We start from the raw sequence: 23125 nt of genomic DNA on the forward strand, positions 1-23125 counted from the left end.
GTCTACAGATGTTGACAAATGTTCTCAGGCAGTAAAGGCAGGATTGTGCCAGGCTGAAAACCACTTGGCTGGATGACCATTTTGAAAACATTTTAAGTTCTATTAGAAAATGCCCCTTAAATATAAATACTTCAGTTTTATTCCTAATGCTTTAAATATGTTTGTTCTTGGCTTAGAAATATTTTCCTTAGCAGTGTCACTCTTTTCTAAATAAAAACCTTGGAAAGAAAAAAATGAGGTTTTTTTTCTTCTTTTTCTCTCTAAATGGTTTTAGCCCTAAAACAGTGTTTCTCAGCCTTTTAAAATCCATTTCCAAAAATGAACAAACTCTCTCATGTCAACAGCGATACTATTTGAAATTCTAAATAAACTAAACACCAGGACTAAAAACAAGATAAAGAACTGTGACAGCCAGGCACAGTAGCTCACTGCCTGTAATCCCAGAACTTTGGGAGTCTGGATCATTTGAGGTCAGGAGTTCGAGACCAGCTTGGCCAACATGGTGAAACCCTGTCTCTACTAAAAACGTAAAAATGTGCCAGGCCTGGTGGCGCATGCCTGTAATCTCAGCTACTCGGGAGGCTGAGGCAGGAGAATCACTTGAACCCGGGAGGCAGAGGTTTCAGTGAGCTGAGACAGTCCCACCACGCTCCAGCCTGGGCGACAGAGTGAGACTCTGTCTCAAAACAAACAAACAAACAGAAATGGGACAAAGTACTACTTAGCTTTCATACCACGTTTTTCCTTATCCGACTCCTAGTTGATGGCTTCTCTAATCTGGAGACTCCGAATGTGGACCCCATGTTCACGCCTGCAGTCATTCCCCTGTACCCAAGACTTAACTCTATGCCTCCCAACAGAACAAAGATAACCCGTGATCGCGCAAACATCACTGAACCGTTAAAAGCGAGTGGACGAATTGGCTGGTCCGGGTGCAGTGACGTTTACAACTCATCAAAACCAGTTACAGATTTCTTTGTTCCTTCTTCGCTCCCACTGCTTCACCTGACTAGCCTTAAAATTCAAAAAAAAATTTTTTTAATTTTAAAAACTTTATAAATTAAAAAAAATTAAAATATCTTAGTAGACTAAGATTACACGTAAAATGAAAAATGAAACATATTAATAGAAAAAACAATCCTGAGCCTGTCTAGATTTAACAATTAAAACAAAGTATATAATGTAAAAGTGACAGAACCAGCAAGAAAAATGGACAAAACCATAACCAATGAAAAATTGTAATATACCTCCCAGAAACTGACAGATCAAGCAGTCCAAAAGTTAATAAGAATATGTAAGATTTGAACAGCATAATGAACAAGCTTGATTTAATGCACAAAGAGAATGCTGCATCCTACAATTAAAGAATGCATATTATTTTCTTTCTTTTTTTTTTTTTTTTTGAGACGGAGTCTTGCTCTGCCACCCAGGCTGGAGTGCTGTGGCCGAATCTCAGCTCACTGCAAGCTCCACTTCCCGGGTTCACGCCATTCTCCTGCCTCAGCCTCCCGAGTAGCTGGGACTAGAGGCGCCCGCCACCTCGCTCAGCTAGTTTTTTTTGTATTTTTTTTAGTAGAGACGGGGTTTCACCGTGTTAGCCAGGATGGTCTCGATCTCCTGACCTCGTGATCCGCCCGTCTCGGCCTCCCAAAGTGCTGGGATTACAGGCTTGAGCCACCGCGCCCAGCCTATTTTCTTTTCCTTTTTTTTTTTTTTTTTTTGAGACGGAGTTTTGCTCTGTCGCCCAGGCTGGAGTGCAGTGGCCTGATCTCAGCTCACTGCAAGCTCCGCCTCCCAGGTTCACGCCATTCTCCTGCCTCAGCCTCCCAAGTAGCTGGGACTACAGGTGCCTGCCACTTCGCCCGGCTAGTTTTTTGTATATTTTTTAAGTAGAGACGGGGTTTCACCATGTTAGCCAGGATGGTCTCGATCTCCTGACCTCGTGATCCGCCCGTCTCGGACTCCCAAAGTGCTGGGATTACAGGCTTCAGCCACCGTGCCCGGCCACAGTGCATGTTACTTTCAAGCACACGTCAGACTTTTATAAAAACTAGTTCTGGCCGGGCGCGGTGGCTCACGCCTGTAATCCCAGCACTTCGGGAGGCCGAGGCGGGAGGATCACAAGGTCAGGAGATCGAGACCAACCTGGTTAACACAGTGAAACCCCATCTCTACTAAAACTACAAAAATTAGCCGGGTGTGGCGACATGTGCCTGTAGTCCCAACTGCTGGGGAGGCTGCGGCAGGAGAATGGCGTGAACCCAGGAGGCAGAGCTTGCAGTGAACCGAGATCACACCACTGCACTCCAGCCAGGGTGACCCAGCGAGACTCCATCTCAAAAAAAAAAAAAAACAAAAACCTAGTTCTGTAAGAGTCTAACATTCAAGCCTGTTTTTTGTTTGTTTTTTAAGAGATGGGATCTTGCTCTGTCACCCAGGCTGCAGTACAGTGGAGTGACCATAGCTCACTGCAGCCTCCAACTCCTGGCCTCAAGCAATCCTCCCACATCAGCCTCCTGGGTAGCTCAGGGTACAGGAATGAGCCACCATTCGATTCTTAAAGATCAAAGGACCAACCTCTTATATGCCAAATTCTGATAGGATTAAATTAGTAATCAGTAAAATTATAGCAATCACCAATATATTTGCAAATTAAAAGGAATTAGTAATAATTTGGTTTCCAGAAGTCTTCAGTCTAAAACACTTATAGTTCTTCCTATATTATCTGTCCTGTATAAAACACTTATAGTTCTTCCTATATTATCTGTTCTGTATAAAACACTTACAGTTCTTCCTATTATCTGTTCTGTATAAAACACTTATAGTTCTTCCTATATTATCTGTCCTGTATAAAACACTTATAGTTCTTCCTATATTATCTGTCCTGTATAAAACACTTATAGTTCTTCCTATATTATCTGTCCTGTATAAAACACTTATAGTTCTTCCTATATTATCTGTTCTGTATAAAACACTTATAGTTCTTCCTATATTATCTGTTCTGTATAAAACACTTATAGTTCTTCCTATATTAACTGTCCTGTATAAAACACTTATAGTTCTTCCTATTATCTGTCCTGTATAAAACACTTATAGTTCTTCCTATTATCTGTCCTGTATAAAACACTTATAGTTCTTCCTATATTATCTGTTCTGTATAAAACACTTACAGTTCTTCCTATTATCTGTCCTGTATAAAACACTTACAGTTCTTCCTATATTATCTGTTCTGTATAAAACACTTATAGTTCTTCCTATTATCTGTTCTGTATAAAACACTTACAGTTCTTCCTATTATCTGTCCTGTATAAAACACTTATAGTTCTTCCTATATTATCTGTCCTGTATAAAACACTTATAGTTCTTCCTATATTATCTGTCCTGTATAAAACACTTATAGTTCTTCCTGTATTATCTGTCCTGTATAAAACACTTACAGTTCTTCCTATATTATCTGTTCTGTATAAAACACTTACAGTTCTTCCTATATTATCTGTCCTGTATAAAACACTTATAGTTCTTCCTATATTATCTGTTCTGTATAAAACACTTATAGTTCTTCCTATATTATCTGTTCTGTATAAAACACTTATAGTTCTTCCTATATTATCTGTTCTATATAAAACACTTATAGTTCTTCCTATATTATCTGTTCTGTATAAAACACTTATAGTTCTTCCTATATTATCTGTCCTGTAGTACCACTGCCTTGAGCTTTTGTATCACCTAGAGTGGTGATTTCATTTGACCTTTAAATATTTTTTAATTTTTTATTGATTGATTGATTGATTTTTGAGACAGAGTCTCGCTCTGTTGCCCAGGCTGGAGTGCAGTGACACGTGGCTCACTGCAACCTCTACCTCCCAGGTTCAAGCAATTCTACTACCTCAGCCTCCTGAGTAACTGGGATTACAGGCGCCCGCCACCACACCCAGCTAATTTTTGCATTTTTAGTAGAGACGGGGTTTCACCATGTTGGCCAGGCTGATCTCGAACTCCTGACCTCAGGTGATCCGCCAGCCTCGGCCTACCAAAGTGCTGGGATTACAGGCATGAGCCACCGCGCCTGGCCGACCTTCAATTATTAACTTCTTTAGGGAAAGGGCTGTTTTAATACCCATCTTTTTTTTTTTTTTTTTTTTTTTTGGTCAACTCTTCCTGTGAGTGACACCTACCCATGTTTTCTACATTTTTTGCTAGTACTCAATACTGAATTACACGGAATCCCTCTCCCTAAAATATCGCTGTATTTTATTTAGTCAGATCAAGGAAATACATTAAAACAGTAGTTCTCAAAGTGTAGTCTAAGATGGTAAATACTGAAGTTATAACCCACCTAAACAAAAGCTCTCTGGTACCATTTTTAAGACGGTCAAAGGAATGCTGAGTCCAAAGAGTGTGGGAGTCACCGCATTAAACAAATGGAAGTTTCAGCTTCAGGGACTTGATGTTTGAAGCACAGGATTTTTAAAAATTACAACCCAGGCTTTTACTGTATTTAAAATTAAGTACAAAATCATTATCCTCATAGTATGCCGTTCAATTTCTAAATCTGGGGTGAAAGCAGTTACACGCCATTTCCTGGCACCTGCAGGCCCCAGCATCGCCCCTTCGGGTGGCATGTCCTTTACCTGTCGCCGTGTCAGGTGCGTCCGTGTGGCTGCCGCGCTGGATGAGTCTGGCTGCAAAGCTGTTCTCATCAAATGAAGTCCCATTTACCACGGGGACATCTTCGAAGGGGTTCACAGACTGGTCAGAAGACACCGTGATATGCTGCACTGCGAGCCACAGAGCCGTGCTGCCCTCGTGGTCTTTGAGTTCTAAATCTAGTCTGAAAAGCAGAAGCAATGTCAACAGCACCTACAATCTTTCTGAGACACTCTAGACTGACAACGACCTTGTTCTTTCTCTTTATCCTTTTTCAACGACACATTTTTTAGCTCACTTTAACTTCTTAATAAATGCGACACTAAAGGTGTTTAAGAAGAATGATTTTTCACTCACAACCCCCCTCCAACCCGTCTTCTCACTTGTGCATGTCTCCCTACGTACTGTTTGCACTGCAGCAGCTGACTGAACACATGTTCATTCCTGGCCATGATGGACACGTGCAAAGGAGTCCTACAGGACCAAAAAGAAGAAGGGTCAATTCAGGACAGGCCTGTCCAGGACGATTCATGGCAAGAGGCACCCCGAATCCCAGGCAGAGTCCCCACCCACAAGAAATTCCACATTTCTACAAGGCTTCTAAAACCATGACCCAGGATCAAAACCTGAAAACGGATCTGCTTATATGTGACCATTATTCAGTGGCCAAAATGGACAAGAATCAGCTCAAGGAAGCGATCTCAAATACTCCCCAACTCAATCCCGACCCCCTCCTGAAGGCATAGACATGATTTTCTCAAAAACAGCAGTTTCTGCCACAGGTGTGCAGATTTTCCCTCATCTATTCTCCATTAATTCGGAAAAGAAACTTCCCCCATAATTTTCTGTTCTTCTCAAACACACTCAGTGCAGCAACAGGAGAGAACTGATGAAAGCTGCATTTAACCTCTTTTCACTGCTTTCATTTAGCACTCGGGAGCCCTGCAGGAGACTAGCACTGTGGAACTACCACACACACACACACACACACACAACACACACAATGTGAGTCAGGGCCCAAGGCTGCACCTACCACACACACACACACACACACACACACACACACAGTGAGTCAGGGCCCAAGGCTGCACCTACCCCACACACACACACACACACACACACACACACACACACACACACAGTGAGTCAGGGCCTAAGGCCGCACCTACCCACCCCCCCCAACACACACACAGCGAGTCAGGGCCCAAGGCCGCACCTACCCCCCCCACACACACACATACACACACACACATACACACACACACATTGTGAGTCAGGGCCCAAGGCTGTACCTACCACACACACACACACACACACACACACACACACACACACTGCAAGTTTTCTGCCGTTGGAGGAAAAAAATAAAAGCATCAACAACAGGGACATGGATGCAATTATTTTAGGAAATAAGGTAATTATCACATGATATTGAGATTTCATGAAGCTACATCTTATTTGTGTACCTTCCCTATCACACAAGCCCATTTTCCTATCTGACGACCAAACTTTACAAAAAATCTTTCCTTTTTTGAGAGGGTTTTCAAAGGTTTAAAATACTGAGTTGTTCTAAGGACACGCGGGTCCCAACTGTGGTCAGCGATTCAGGTGACTTAACCGTCCTTCACAGCCTCACACCACTGTCCCGAGACAAGCAGCCTTTTCCCAGATCCTAAACCACAAGGAATCCCCAACTAAGTATTTCTGGAAATGGGCAAAATGAACACAGTAATTATTGTTAAATATGCAACGGGCTGTGCTACAGACAAAGGTAGCAAGCTGTGCAGATAAAGTGGGAGTGTTTACAAGAAAGTAAAATTGGGTTTAACAATTAGAATTTTCTAACAATTAGACCTCACAGAAATAAAACAGATTGTCTGGTTGCTTGGATAGTTCTTCAAACTTGGATAGTTTGAACTCTAAGAAACGCTAGAAGGTTCCCTTGGAGGCCCTGGACTAGACGACCACTCTGGTTCCTTCAAACATGAAGATACAAATTGCTTAAAAGCTCGAAGACTGGCACACGCCTGTAATCCCAGCACTCTGGGAGACTGAGGTGGGAAGATCGTTTGAGCCCAGGAGTTTGAGGCCAGCCTGGACAACATGGCAAAACCCTGTCTCCACCAAAATACAACAATCAGCCAGGTGGGGTGGCGCATGCCTGTAGTCCCACCTACTCAGGAGGCTGAGGTGGGAGGATCACCTGTGCCCAGGAGGTGGAGGCTAGAGTGAGCCAAGATCATACCACTGCGCTCCAGCCTGGGCGACAGAGTGAGACGCTGACACAATTAAAAACAAACAAACAACAACAAAAAAACCCTCGATGACTTCAGTTACCCAGGACGGAAATGTTTTCCCCAAATGCCTCTGGTTTTAGTAGTGACACTACTACTATACATCAATGTCTGTGACTTTAATAAAAATCAGACTGAATAATGCCAAACTACAGAACATGAACTCCCCGTATGCCAGTGACCTGCTACCGTAAGATAATCTTCTGAGAAGAGTGCTAAGGGCACGGGGTCTGCTCCCCAGCTTACCTCCCCTTGCTGTCCTGCATGTTGGGGTTGGCACCAGCCTGCAGAAGGGCCTCTGCAATCTGCGCCATCTCAGACATCACATCTGCTGAGTGTTTCTTTGAACTGTACAAGGCCACGAGGTGCAATGGTGTCTCCTGGGCACCCAGTGTAGCAGCATTGACCAAGGCCCCATTCTTAATGAGGAAAGTGGCAGCAAAGAGATCGCCTTGAAAAGAAATAAGAGAAGAAACAGTAACACAGGACAACACTCAGGGCAAAGAGTTCTGGCCAGTGCTTCCTCCAGAGGCAGCAGAAAATGACTGCAGACAAAAGAGAGCAATAACTAGATGTGTCTGAAGGAACCTCTTGGGGCATCTGTAAGTGGAAACTCATCATTGAGATCATGGAGTTACAGACGAATTCAAAAGGCTGTGCTCAATTTTTGGTACCTGTTATCACTGGTCATGCCTCCTCACCTCAGTATCCTTTCACTGTTTAAGAATACTAGGCTGGGCCGGGTGCGGTGGCTCAAGCCTGTAGTCCCAGCGCTTTGGGAGGCTGAGACGGGCGGATCACCTGAGGTCGGGAGTTCGAGACCAGCCTGACCAACACAGAGAAACCCCGTCTCTACTACAAATACAAAATTAGCCGGGCGCGGTGGTGCCTGCCTGTAATCCCAGCTACTCGGGAGGCTGAGACACGAGATTCGCTTGAACCCAGTGGGTGGAGGTTGCAGTGGGCTGAGACCGCACTATTGCACTTCAGCCTGGGCAACAAGAGCAAAACTCCATCTCAAAAAAAAAGAATACTAGGCTTCTGTTCTTCAAAGGCCTCTTTTGGTCATCTCTCAAAAGGGTTTCCAGGATCCCTCCCCACACAATTTCTCTCTCTCCCTCTCTCTTTCTCATTTCCTGACCACAGCTTGTACCTAACTAAGCAACACTACCCCCATTCTGCTGTACTCGCATACAGGTTCTACTCAGAGCAATCCCGTGTCTGTTTCCGCTGTACTCGCATACAGGTTCTACTCAGAGCAATCCCGTGTCTGTTTCCGCTGTACTCGCATACAGGTTCTACTCAGAGCAATCCCATGTCTGTTTCCGCTGTACTCGCATACACGTTCTACTCAGAGCAATTCCGTGTCTGTTTCCGCCGTACTCGCATATAGGTTCTACTCAGAGTAATCCCATGTCTGTTTCCGCTGTACTCGCATACAAGTTCCTACTCAGAGTAATCCCAAGTCTGTTTTATTATTATAAAATTTCTTTCCTTTTTAGATTTTTTTTTTTTTTCCAGACGGAGCCTTGCTGGAGTGCAGTGGCACAATCTCCGCTCACTGCAACTTCCGCCTCCGAAGTTGAAGCAATTCTCATGTCTCAGCCTCCCAAGTAGCCGGGACTATAGGCACGTGCCACCACACCTGGCTAATTTTTTGTATTTTAGTAGGAATGGGGTTTCACCATGATGTACAGGCTGGTCTCAAACTCCTGAGCTCAGGCAAACCACCTGTCTCAGCCTCCCAGAGTGCCAGGATTACAGATGTGAGCCACTGCACCCTGCCTCTTTTTAGTTTTATAATTTCATTATATACACGTAACTGACTTAAGAAGTTTACAATGAAACATTTGAACAGAGTATCTGTACACATTACTATTTACAAAAATTTCACATGGTAAATAACCTTGTTGTGGAAACAAAATTTCTTTCTAAATCCCTTCCGCTGACTTAACTCTGGCGGTATTACAGAGTCTACCTAGGACTATTTACAGATATCAAATCAACACTGAGGAACATCCTAGGGCTTTGGAAGGCCGAGGCGGGAGGATCGCTTGAGCCCAAGAGTTCGAGACTGCAGTGGGCCATGACTGTGCCGTTGCACTCTAGCCTTGGTGACAGAGAGAGATCCTGACTCAACAAAGCCTGAATAACTCATAGAAAATCCATTCTTCTTATTTTTTGAGACGAAGTCTCACTCCCGTCACCCAGGCTGGTACACTGGCATGATTACGGCTCGCTGCAGACTCAACTTCTTGGCTCAGGGGATTCTCCTGCCTCAGTCTCCTGAATAGTGGAGACTAGAGGCACACATGCCACCATGCCTGGCTTATTTTTTATATTTTTAGTAGAGATGGGGTTTCACCATGTTGCCCAGGCTGGTCTCCAACCCCTGGGCTGAAGGGATCCACCTGTCTCAGCCTCCCAAAGTGCTGGGATTACAGGCATGAGCCACTGTGCCTGGCCAAAATCCATTAATTTTAATAGCTTCATTTACCATCTTTCATTTACCATCTTTGACTATTTATGCTCTGTAGAAGTGAAAAAAACTACCTTGACATGTTGACAAAAGGCCAAGAATTAAGATGAAGATGTTAACAGTATACATTTGTGAAAATACTTTGTCAGACACTAATAAAGAGAAATTGACTCTAGATTGGTTCTACAAATACATGGTTAAACTCAGAACTAAGCAGTCTGACAAGTGGCCATTTAGTGTTAAAAATACTTGTGAAAAACCAGTTAAAGTATACTTGTCAAGTTCACTTGGAGGATGACAAGGATTAAGCAATTAAATTTGTTGTAAGATTAAAAGTTCAGTCTTCCTTGGATTTAGTTATATTTAAAACTTAAAACATGCAAACACACTACATATATATGAAATTTATGTTTCTTAAGAAAGTAAGGCAAGAATAGCAAAGCATCATAACACATGGAACAGAAACCTGTTACCAAGGCTTGGGGCATCACACCTTCCTAGGTGAAAGCAATTGCTCTCAGTAGCCTCCAGGTGGCACCCATGAGCTCACACCAGGAAACTCGGGTTTTGGGGATTTTTTTGTTTTGTTTTGTTTGAGACATGGTCTCACTCTGTCACCCAGGCTGAAGTGCGGTGGCATCATCACGGCTCACTGCAGCCTCGACTTGCAGGGCTCAGGGGATCCTCCCAGCTCAGCGTCCTGAGTAGCTGGGATACTCAGCTTTTTTGTGGTTTTGGTAGAGATGGGTTTTGCCACTGTTGCCCAAGCTGGTCTTGACCTCGTGGGCTCAAGCAATCCACCCACCTCAGCCTCCCAAAGTGTTGGGATTACAGGTGTGAGCCACAGCACCTAGCCTGGAAAGTCTTTCAAGGATTCCGTTAAACATCTTCCAAATCAAACTCATCTGCAATTTGCAACTTGAAGTCCCCATGTGTAACTCTGATGAGTGACAGCAAGTTAACCCAAGAGCCTGGATTCAGAGGTACTTTCTGCAGATTCCGTCTCCATTTCACCAAAGTCTACAGGACGAATTTCTTGCAAATCACATCCTTCTTCAGCTGGATGATCCCCAACATGCGGAACAACGTCCCAGAGTTTGATTTGCTGGTCCCATGAGAGTTGACTATACTCCTTAAATGTGTGGGTGATCTCGGGATGAATGCTGGATTGTTGAGGCTGCCTTGGAACTTCTTTAATGTATGAATCGCAATGGTGATCTGCTTTTGTCTTTGCATCAGGACACTTTGGTTCCTAATTGTTAGAATTGTGAGTGCAGACCCCTTTGCATCACAACCTGAGACGATGATTTTCTCTCTTTCAAAGTTTTCTTTTCATATCTTACGGTACCATTTCATCTCCTTTGACTACACATCTACAGTCTGAACATCTGAAATGGAGTTTCAGGAGTGGTAAAGCTCTCTCAAGTCTGTTGCTGGTATTCCTGTGCACATTTTCATTTGAATATACAGGTTTCATCTGGTTCTCAGTGGGTATGAAATTAGAAAATCATCTGCTTTTGTTTTGGCTTTTGGTTTTTTGAGATAGGGTCTCACTCTGTTGGTCAAGCTGGAATGCAGTGGTGCCAACATCGCTTACTGCAGCCTCAGCCTCCCAGCCTCAAGCAATCCTCCTGCCTCAGCCTCCCAAGTAGCTAGGGGTACAGGCGCATGCCACCCTACCTGGCTCATTTTAAAATATTTTTGTAGAGATGAGGTCTCACTATGCTGTCCAGGTTGTACTCAAACTCCTGGCCTCAAGTGATCCTCCCACCTTGGCCACCCAAAGTGCTGGGATTACAGGCGTGAGCCACTGCACCCAGGCCGATTGTCTGTTTTTCAATACTTCCCATCTGGTCTATGCTTTCTTCCGAGGGACTATCTTGCTACAGAATGTGGGCTCTGGCACTGGGGCAGCCAGGAGGCCTCAGATGCTGACTTGTTCCTCAGATGCTGGATTGGCCCGTGTCTGATTTTTTTTTTTTTTTTTTTTGGTATTCACACTGTCTTACACAAAACAGACCCTGGGGAAACGTTTGGGAAGAAAATGGACTGACTGGTTAGGGCTATTGGGTTCTACTTTATCAGAAAGGTTCTTATTTGAATGAATTATGACTTTAGGTAACTTAACAATTTTCCAGTAAGTCCCTTCTCTTGAAATATTTTCATTCTTCTGCTCCTGTTTTGGGTGGGGTAAGGGGTGAAGAAGGGTGCAATCTTTACCAGTATCAAAGCTTAGATTTTATAGTACAGACGCGGTAAAGCACTGCAGGCAGCAGGTAACATGCATATTGGGGGTTGGCTAGGTCAGGCTTTTGCTATCCATTTATACATATACACAGAGGGCCCTACTCCGTAGCGTGAACAAACTCTGCATGGATTTGGTATAGAAGAAAATATGTAAAGACAACAATATATTAGCAATAGAACTAAATATCCTAGAGACGGCCACTTACACTCTGGGAGCAGAAAGAAACTTTAGAATTATTAGGACAACGGGCCTTAATGAAAAGTCCAAAATATGAGATACTCAGGGAACAAGGGATAATGCAGTTTCATTACCTTTAAGTTTAAAACATATTCCAAACTAAGACACAAATACATAGTGGTCGGGCGCAGCGGCTCCTGACTGTAATCCCAGCACTTTGGGAGGCCGAGGCAGGCAGTTCACTTGAGGCCAGGAGTTTGAGACCAGCCTGGCCAACATGGCAAACCCAATCTCTACAAAAATACAAAAATTAGCCAAGCATAGTGGCATGTGCCTGTAATCCCAGCTACTAGGGAGACTGAGGCAGGAGAATCGCTTGAACCCAGGAGGTGGAGGTTGCAGTGAGCCGAGATTGCAGCACTACACTCCAGCCTGGGCGACAGAGCAAGACTCTGTCTTAAAAAAAAAAAAAAAAGAGAGAGAGAGAGAGAGATAAATACACAGTAAAGCTAAGACAAGACAGGTTAACGAAAAATGTGTAATACACCAAACATACAGAAGATAAACTGGGCAATACTGCACAGGTATATGAAACCCTATGAATTATTGGATTCAGATGGATAGCATGATAAAAAAAAAAGGTTATATCTTAAATCCTTAGGTCCTCTTAGAAGAATTATAGACTTTGAATCAGATTTATTTTATTAATAAGACCCAAATATACAGTTTTTACTTATAATCATACATATATATATAAATATATTCACCCCAAAGAAAGCTATTTAGAAATTACTAGAAATAGAAAATTAGTAAAGTTTTACGTTAAAAGAAAGTCAGCCCAGAGGGTACATAAAGGAAAAGGACAACTGATATCAGAAGAGCAGAACAATGGGAGGGAACAGAAAATGTCACAAGCACCGTTTATAAGGTTTCTGTCAATAAGAAAATGGTTAACACATTTTAGAAAGACTTGAAATCATCAGAAACAGTTAAAATAAAAACTGGTGCTTAAAAGTTTCAGTTACTTCATCACCTCATTCACTGACACTGCCAGGTAAATGAGGCATGACCATTACAATCTGTCCACATAAAACTATTCCTAACAAAAAACTTCACACTAAAAAAATCCATATACAATATTTCTTTCAATGCAGCTTCTTGACAGTTCTATTCAGCCAGTAACCTTCATTATTCAATTAATATAAACCATATTTCATGCTGCTCCAGTTGGTGGCATCATTATCAAATTTACTAAAAATAATTAACAGGAACATCCTACTTAAGAAACCCATCAACAGGGTACAGTGGCTCACGCCTGTAATCCCAGCACTTTGGAAGGCCGTGGTGGGCGGATCACCTAAGGTTGGGGGTTTGAGACCAGCCTGACCAACGTGGAGAAACCCCATCTCTACTAAAACCACAAAATTAACCGGGCGTGGTGACGGGTGCCTATAATCCCAGCTACTCAGGAGGCTGAGGCAGGAGAATTGCTTGAACCCGGGATGCGGAAGTTGCAGTGAGCCAAGACTGCACCACTGCACTCCAGCTTGGGCGACAGGAACGAAACTCCGTCTCAAAAAAAAAGAAAAAAGAAACCCACTGACTGATGTTGGTTATTAAGGTAAAAAAGTTCAGGAAGAATTGTTTTTATCAAGTGAAGACTCATCTTCTTGCTCAAATCAGGCTAATCCAAGGAGATGGCCTCTCTCCGGCCAAACACGTGCCCGCTGTGGACTCCCGCAGAGTCACTGCCCGCCTGTTCCACTCTTTAGATAAAACGACTGCTATACTCGGTTATTAGGATGATCACTGACTATTTTGTGGACAGATTCCAATGCATGCTCAGAACTAAACCGAAATCTCATATATTAAAGACTTTCACTCTTAACAGTTAAAGTGAAAAAAACTCCTACAGGAACTGGACCTGGTTACGGCATTTCCAGTGCAGGGGCAAGGGATGAACGGCAGGGCTGACCCCGCCAGTCCCCTGGTAATCAATGCTGGGTGTACCACTAACATTGCCTCGCATTCTCTGAACAAACCAATAAAGCAAAAGTGATTCCCACTTTATGGATAGCGAAGACTCAGAATGTGACTTGTCCAAGGCCACAGAGTAAACAGATGAGCTGAGATTCAAACCTTGGTAAATATGAGCTTGATAGCCAGTGCTCTGTCTACCGTAATATGTGACACACTCTAAAGTTAGCAAAATCACATTTATTATACCCACACTGTAATCCACATACTTGCAGGCAATTAATAAACTCAGAGTGGAAGATTAAACCGTCTGAAAATAAACATCAAAAATGTATCGCTAATTCTTGGCAATTCTTGTAGCTAAGCAATCACCAAAATATTTAATAACTCAAAAGATGTTTTATTATCAAACATAAGAATTAACTCCCTGGGAGGAAAGGAACAAAATTCTCAGAATTTTTTTTTTTTTTTTTTTAGTAACAGGGTATTTGTTTCCAAAATAAACATCTCAAGACACAAAACAGTGTGGGAAAGAATCATTCCCTGCGTGGTGGACATTTCCCCACCGCATCACACTCAGTGCTAAGTACTCGCTGGCTTCGCACGGCACATCATGGTGCTTGGGGAAAATGCATCTGCTCTTGACACTGACACACTCGAAGGATTTCCTACCCAGTGATGAGCAAAATTTTCCTCTCTACCAGCCAGCAAGCTCAGCACTCCAACACATGGCTTATAAGGATACTCGTATTAAAACCTTTGCCCAAAAAGGACAAAGCTGGCACAGGACCACAACTTGATGTAACTACATTCCACCAACTAGGAGCAATTTGTGAACGGCAAAAATGTAGCATAGACAATAATGGTATGACAACGCATCATCAAAAGGGGAAAAAAAAAGATTAAGATGGAGCGAAATGAGTAGATTCTCTCTTTGATATCTACATGTAAGTAACAAAAAAGTGGCCATGGCAATGTACTTCAATCAAGTCAACCATCCCTCCAGAGAACTAACGCTTTGACACTTTGGAAAGCTTTCATTCCTCACTGGAACTCTACCTCTATACAGATTTCACTCTGTCAAAAATGACCATTGCAAAGCAAAATCAGTCAGGATTCACTTAGGACTTACGAATTAGTAAGACTATGGAAAAAAACAAACAAAAAAACCAGTATTGTTTTTCCTTTGACAAGTTAATTCATTAGGATTAAGACGTTTTGTTCTCGGCCGGGCGCGGTGGTTCACGCCTGTAATCCCAGCACTTTGGGAGGCTGAGGCGGGCGGATCACAAGGTCAGGAGATCGAGACCATCCTGGCTAACATGGTGAAACCTCGTCTCTTACTAAAAATACAAAAAAAAAAAAAAAAAAATTAGCCAGGCGAGGTGGCGGGCGCCTGTAGTCCCAGTTACTCGGGAGGCTGAGGCAGGAGAATAGTGTGAACTTGGGAGGCGGAGCTTTCTGTCAGCCGAGATCGTGCCACTGCACTCCAGCCTGGGCGACAGAGCGAGATTCCGTCTCAAAAAAAAAAAGAGAAAAAGATGTTTTGTTCTCAAGTCTATCATTTCTATATTCTTCCAACTACTAACAATGCATTCAAAATATAGCTACAATTTCAAATAACTTTGCTAGAACACAATGAAACTTTATCAATTTATCATAATAGAGGTCTAGCCTGTTAAAGTGAACACCCCGAATCTAAGAATATGTTTAAACATTTACGGTTTTGCTACTATCCTCATGTCTGTGGTAGGATACAAAGGCAAAACCTTCCTAGCACAATTCCTGGAGCAAGTGACCCACTGAACAAGCAAACACACAAGTGCTTACAGGTAAAAGGTGCTTCTTCACACAAAGTACCGCCTTTGCAGCCTTTCCTCCCGGAGCCCTGTTGGCACTGTGAACGGCCAAACCAACAAGGCGCAGGGAACAGCTCTTGAGTGCTTCCTCTGACCCAGTGATCAAATTCTGAATCATGTACCCTGTGAGTACAGACTAGGGAAGCCTTTGAGAATTGTGGGAACAAGGTGAGAAAGTCTTCAAAAATGACTTGGATAAAAATAAAACTGCCTGCAGGGAAAAATATAAAATACACTTCTTCCTACCTCTTTGGATTCCTTTGTGTAACAAGCTCCAGCCACTCTTGTCCACCATGTCCACGTCAGCTTTGTGACTAACCAGCGTGGTGGCAATACTCTCCAGCCGTCGTGAAAGGGCTAGATCTAATGCCAGATCTCCATTATGATCCGCTTCGTTCAGCTTCCCAGGGAGCTACATGAACACGTTTGTGAATTAGCACCCAGTGCGTAGAGAATACGACCTATTTTCATTTCTCCCACCTTGACCCTTAAATATCATCGCTTATACAAATGTCAAATTTAAGTACTTCAACACTGCTTACTCCCCAAATTCAACTTCATTCATAAACTTCTATCAGGCTTCCTCAGGGTACACGTTTTCAGGGAGTACTGTATTAATGGGGACCACATAGCAAACATTGTGGGAGATGATGTAAGGGCCACCAGGAAAATGTGGACAGAGGGCTGTGGGGCACAAGTGCCAGGCAGAGGTTCCGAGAGCTTTATAGTGAACAGCTAATGCTTCCATGAAAGGCGGTGGCGTGCTTATCTCATGTTTCCCAGCAGTTTAATGTCTCCCCATACACTGGACACCCAGGATAAAACATACTTCGTTCCCATCTGTCAAGAGCCATTACCTTTCTTTCAAGGTCATGTGATGGGCAGAATTATAGCCCCCCAAAGATGGACATGTCCGAATCCCCAGAACCTGTAAACATGTCACATTACACGGCAAAAGGCGCTTTGAGGGTATGATTAAGGACTTTGCAATGAGGAGAGTATCCCAGATTATCCAGGAGGCCCGATCTATCTAACCACACACATCCTTCAAAGGGAAAAAGGGAACCAGAGGAACAAGTCAGAGAGATGTGACATGAGAAGCACCTGACCCACCACTGCTGGCTTTTAAGACAAAAGCCAGGGGCTATGAGCTAAGGGCTATGAGCTAAGGAATGTGTGGCGGGCTCTAAAAGGTGGGAATGGCCTCAGTTGACGGCCGGCAAGAAAAATGGGGACCTCGATCCTGTAAGTGCAAGAATCTGAATTTTGCCAAAAACCCAAATGAGTAGGAAATGGATTCTCCTCTTGAGTCTCTGGAAAGAAGCACAGCCTGCTGACACCTTGATTTTGGGCCAGTGATTCCTGTCCTGGACTTCCAACCTACAAAACTCTTAGGCAATACATTTGTGTTGTTTTAAGCCATTAAGTTTATGGTAATTTATTATAGCAGCAAAAGTAAACTAATACAGATTTTGGCACCTGGAAGTTAAGAAGCATTAAAAAAAACAACAACAAAAAAAACACTACCTAAAAGCATATAAGAGGTTTTTAAATTAGGCAATGGGCTAAGGCTGGAAGAATTTTGAGAAACATGTTAGAAAAAGCTCAGATAGCCCTGAACAAACTATTCAGTAGAAATCCGTACATTAAAGACTGTGCCAGTGACGGCTCGGAAGAAGTGAGCAGCAGCCTGGAGAAAGACAAGCACATTAGAGTTCCGGGAAATGAAGAATGGAAAAGGTGGCCACAGTACCTGGGAATCCATTTCAATCAGATAAAGGAAGACCACGTCTTCTCTCTCCACTTTGATAGCTTTATGTAACGGGTACTCCGTCTTGGATTTGATCATTTTGTATAACAACTGAGCACTCATGCTACTGAAATCCTCCTTTCTCAGGTCATCCTGACAATTCACAACATAGTAAAAAGCAGAACAGATACAAAGCGATAAACACAACTACCATTTAGTACGCCCTTAAAACGCGTCAGTCAGGCCCTACTTGAAGGGCCTAACCTTTCCTGACTCATTTACTTCTCCCCAAAACCCAGTGAGGTAAGGACTTGATCATCCCCATTTTACAGAAGAAAAAAGTAAGACATAAAGAGATTAGATAACTTGCTCTAGTTCAGACAGTCCTTAAATGGCTGGGGAACCAGAAGGCTGACGTTCTGAGCCTCACTCTTTCCCCTGGCACTACTGTGCCTCCCAGTGAGGTGGTAAAGCCAAGCCACGCGTACCTCTAACAGGAATGCGCCCCGAGGGAGCCTCACGTGAGAGCAGGGAGTCCTCATCCCACCCCCCGAAAGATGGCAGTTAGAAAATCAATTCAATCAACTCCAACTTCCACAAGCAAGTCACTCTGCTGAGTCATAGCTCGTCCCTATTATTGCAGATCTCTTTATTTCTATATATTTTAACAGAAAGGTTACCAACTCGGTTTTAATTCCTTAAAATCCAGCTCTTCTAGCCACCTTTTCTGAAACTCTAACGCTTTTCCTACGATGTTGTTGAACACCAAACAATTCGCAGAAACTAATTTGTAAAAGGTAGCACCAGCCCTAATTTTTTAAAACTGCAAACAACAACAAAAAAATGTGAACCACTGGCTGGGTGCGGTGGCTCACACCTATAATCCCAGCACTTCGGGAGGCCGAGGTGGGTGGATCACCTGAGGTTCGGAGTTTGAGACTAGCCTGACCAACATGGAGAAACCCCGTCTCTACTAAAAATACAAAAATTAGCCGGGCGTGGTGGCGCATGCCTGTAATCCCAGCTACTCAGCAGGCCGAGGCAGGAGAATCGCTTGAACCTGGGAGGCGGAGGTTGCGGTGAGTTGAGATTGTGCCATTGCACTCCAGCCTGGGCAACAAGAGCGAAACTCATCTCAAAAAATAATAATAATAAAAATTAAAAAATGTAAACACTGTTTTTTATGATGAAACAACCTAAGAAAGGGAAATCTAAATTTAAAGATGCTCTCCACCTGATGAGGAGAACAAGGGCAAGCTCAGAAACCGTGCTGCTGAAACTGTAGGGCCTGCTGGCCATGGAGCCACACCCTAGTCCTGCAGCTCATCAGCAGCTTCCACAGATGGAGGGCGAAGGCAGGCGATGCTTTCAAGCCTGTTTCTGGACCTGAGCTATCTTTTTTGCGGGGGCAGGAGACGGAGTCGTGCTCTGTCACCCAGGCTGGAGTGCAATGGCACAATCTCGGCTCATTGCAACCTCCGCCTCCCGGGTTTATACGATTCTCCTGCCGCAGCCTCCTGAGTAGCTAGGACTACAGGCACGCACCACTGAGCCCAGCTAATTTTTGCATTTTTAGTAGAGGTGGGGTTTTACCATGTTGGCCAGGCTGGTCTCGAACTCCTGACCTCAAGTGGTCTGCCCACCTCGGCCTCCCAAAGTGCTGGGATTGCAGGCGTGAGCCACTGCGCCTGGCCAGACCTGAGCCATCTTTTGTCCTTCTGCTCTGAAATCACAGAACTATCAGAATTTGAGTTGAAAAGAGTCTCACAGATCATCTAATCAAACTATTTATTCTTCAACTGTGTAACAAGAGAAAACTAGCTGCCAGAGAGGTCACTTTCCATGGAACTAGGTCCCAAACCACGGTCTCTTGACTGCCAGCTAGAGAGCTCTGTCGACACCCTCACCCTCTCACTCACCCAATGACTTGCAATAATTTCTGCACAGTAGTTCATCAGCGTGCTGGCATTCAGCTCCTCTGCCGTCTGGTAGAAGCGAATACAGTTCCTGACATTCACTAGAGACATAACACCCTTCTCACACCTGGAAGAGAGTATTCATGATGAGCAGTATTACTGGACAAATATGTTCACAAACGAACAAACCAAAGCGATCGTCTGTGTACTGGCTGGCTACGTCCTATTAATAACACTATGGGGTAAGGGTAAGCAAAGTAGTTATGAATAAATTACAGTTGGTCTCCCATATTTTAAAAGTACTAGAATTTCATTATAATATCTCACTGCTCAGTTCTGGTCAGAATAAAAATAACATGCAATAAACTTATTAAGCATAATACCCCAACTGCCTTAACAGTACACACATGACACTCGCTGATCACATAGGCAGGTAACTGTCGAATCAAGCACAAAATGGATCAACCTCTGTCCTTCAAAGAAAATTTAATTGTATGGAACACTGCTTTAGTTCTCACTAGCACAACTGTATTATGCAAACAGTGTGGCTTAGAAATAGTTTCAAATACGAGGTTCTATGCCTCAATAATTAACACCTCCTTAAAAGCTCTCCCTGCTGGGTGCAGTGGCTCACACCTGTAATCCCAGCACTTTGGGAGGCCGAGGTGGGCAGATCACCTGAGGTCAGGAGTTCGAGACCAGCCTGACCAACGTAGAGAAACCCCGTCTCTACTAAAAACACAAAATTAGCTGGGCGTGGTGGTGCATGTCTATAATCCCAGTTACTCTGGAGGCCGAGGCAGGAGAAGAGCTTGAACCCGGGAGGCGGAAGTTGCAGTGAGCTGAGATCACGCCATTGCACTCCAGCCTGGGCAACAAGAGCAAAACTCTTGTCTCAAAAAAAAAAAAAAAAAGAAAGCTCTCCCATAAGATGTATGTGTATGGTATGTGAATTGTAACTCAATATAGCTGTATTTTAAAAGCCCACCTAGGATCACCTGAGGTCAGGAGTTCAAGACCAGCCTGACCAACAAGGTGAAACCCTGTCTCTACTAAAAATACAAAAATTAGCTGGGTGTGGTGGCAGGCACCTGTAGTCCCAGCTACTTGGGAGGCTGAGACAGGAGAACTGCTTGAACCCAGGAGGCGGAGATTGCAGTGAGCCGAGATTGCGCCATTGTATTCCAGCCTGGGTGATGGAGCAAGACCCCCTAAAAAAAAAAAAAAAAAAAAAAAAAAAAGACCCATCTAAAATATCTAATGTTTAGAAAAAAAATAGCCAAATCCGCCAGGCATGGTGGCTCACGCCTATAATCCTAGCACTTTGAGAGGCCGAGGCAAGCAGATTGCCTGAGCTCAGGAGTTCCAGATCAGCCTGGGCAACATGGCGAAACCCCATCTCTACTAAAAATACAAAAACAAATTAGCTGGGCGTGGTGACACGCACCTGTAGTCCTAGATACTTGGGAGGCTGAGACACAAGAATTGCTTGAACCTGGGAGGCAGAGGTTGCAGTGAGCTGAGACGGTGCCACTGCATTCAAGCCTGGGTGACAGAGCAAGACGCGTCTCAAAAAAAAAAAAAAAAAAAATAGAAAAAATAGCCAAATCATAGTATACCCCCCACACCAAAAAAAATCAGATTTCTACTATAACAACAAAACCACAGTACACCAAAATAGAGAAAAACTGGCTACAATGGATGTCCTCATAAAGCCAAGTAATAACAAAAACAAGACTCTTTCAGAATCATTAATAAGGAAACATGGCCAGGTGCAGAGGCTCACACCTGTAATCCCAGGACTCTGGGAGGCCAAGGCAGGAGGATTACTTGTGGCCACGAGTTCAAGACCAGCCTCGGCAACACAGCAAGATCCTGTCTCTACCAAAACAATTGAGATATTAGCCAGGCATGGTAGCGTGTCCCTGTAGTCCCAGCTACTCAGGAGGCTGAAGTGAGAGCCCAGGAGTTCAAGGCTACAGTGAGCCGTGATCACACCACTGTACGCCTGGCCTGGATGACAGACAGAGACCTTGTCTGAAAGAAAAAAAAGAACATCAACTACATCATAGAAGAGAGAGCTGAAGGCAGGCAAATAGGTCTCTGGTAGCAAAAGCAGGACCACATCGTAGTCTGGAAGATGCAGCATTGGAAAGACCACACTTCCTCTACGCCGTAATTCCTGGAAGCCTTAGGGAGTCTCCCATGAAACCAGGTCTATGAGGAAAAGAAGGCCAGGGCACAGTCCTTCACCTCCCCTGCCTCCACAGCTCCCTCCAAATCAGGTTCACCTCCAAGGGCAGCCACAGAGGACTAGTATGGTTTCACGAGATTTCCTGACATTCACCACTGTTTTCCCTGCCAGCAGCCTCCACCAAAACTCTTTCTAATCACAAAGGCAGAATGTGGTGGACAGAGCAAAATAAACAATGAGGTAAAAAAGAACTGAGTAGAGACACATGGAACTTTAGGGGCCAAATGACTTGAGCTCTCTGTGCCCGTCTCCTCCTCTGTAAAATAAAGATGTTACTCTACTTCAGATGTTTGAGGAATACTTGTGTGTTTGCCAAGATGGAGGAGAACTGGTTACACTCAACACAGCTGAAGGCATGTAGTAAATATGCTCGCAAGTTTGAGGTCCCTCCCCTAGCCCTTCTCGTCTCTAAAGCCTGAAATTCCTTTACGAAGGAAAAAGCACAAAAGGAAATCACATAATTTTAATAACCCACATTAGTGGATTTCAGTACTGTTAACCATAACTAGCTAGCAGGTAATTCCCAATCGTAACAGATGAGCTTTAGGTAACAGATGTAGAAAAAGACCATGGGAATGGGTGATGGCGGAAGGAAGGTCATGAGAAAGACCTGGGCAGAACGCAGACCACACTTTTTTTCTTTTTTTTTGAGATGCAGTCGCGCTTTGTCACCAGGCTGGAGTGCAGTGGTGTGATCTCAGCTCACTGCAAGCTCCGCCTCCCGGGTTCCAGCTATTCTCCTGCCTCAGCCTCTCGAGTAGCTGGGACTACAGGCACGTGCCGCCACACCCAGCTGATTTTTGTATTTTTTTTTTTTAGTAGAGACAGGGTTTCTCTATGTTAGCCAGGATGGTTTCAATCTCCTGATTTTGTGATCCACCTGCTTCGGCCTCCCAAAGTGCTGGGATTACAGACGTGAGCCACCGCGCCCCATCTCAGAACACCCCTTCTAAACCTCACGAAGGAGAGGCTAGCAGCAAGAACACAATCTTGGCGTCATTTCTCTATTTAGCAGTAAATGCAATCACCTGCTTTACACTAAGACCTGTCAAAGCTTTGGGGTTTTTTGTTGTCGTTGCTGGTGTTTTCTGAGGCAGAAGTTTGCCCTGTCGCCCAGGCTGGAGTGCAGTGGCGTGATCTTGGTTCACTGCAATCTCTGCCTCCTGGTTTCAAGCTATTCTCCTGCCTCAGCCTCCAGAGTAGCTTGGATTACAGGCGCTCACCACCACACCCGGCTAATTTTTGTATTTTTAGTAGGGACAGGGTTTCACCGTGGCCAGGCTGGGTGCTTTGTTTTTAATTAACATTACTGACTTGGTGTAAGGAAGCATCTCTCCCAGGGCACTTTAAAAATCATGTTGTTACAATATCTAAGTAAGTTACATTAGTAAGTTATAATAATAAACAAGAATGTAAGTTACGTACAACAGCATTATATTGCCTTTTTTTTTGAGACGGAGTCTCACTCTGTCGCCCAGGCTGCTGTGCAGTGGCGCGATCTCGGCTCACTGCAAGCTCCGCCTC

The 23125-nt window shown here is 43.9% G+C and overlaps 1 protein-coding gene across 13 annotated transcripts in view; it reads right to left on the minus strand.

Moving 5' to 3' along the window:
• The window catches only part of ANKFY1 (ankyrin repeat and FYVE domain containing 1), a 102217-nt gene that overhangs the window by 28166 nt on the left and 50926 nt on the right, over positions 1–23125 (minus strand). For all 13 annotated transcript variants that reach the window (XR_012425144.1, XR_010582107.2, XM_005582554.4 and 10 more), the window contains exons 5-10: positions 19351–19474; positions 17435–17584; positions 15928–16093; positions 7188–7392; positions 5053–5121; positions 4632–4831 (exon numbers count right to left, since the gene is read on the minus strand). Coding sequence is in view for 11 of the 13 variants with exons in the window: in XM_005582554.4 (XP_005582611.2) it covers positions 4632–4831; positions 5053–5121; positions 7188–7392; positions 15928–16093; positions 17435–17584; positions 19351–19474 (914 nt within the window). In the remaining 2 variants the exon portion in view is untranslated. The remainder of the gene's footprint in view (positions 1–4631; positions 4832–5052; positions 5122–7187; positions 7393–15927; positions 16094–17434; positions 17585–19350; positions 19475–23125) is intronic.

Source organism: Macaca fascicularis, chromosome 16 (assembly GCF_037993035.2).
Source record: "Macaca fascicularis isolate 582-1 chromosome 16, T2T-MFA8v1.1".
NCBI lineage: Eukaryota > Metazoa > Chordata > Mammalia > Primates > Cercopithecidae > Macaca > Macaca fascicularis.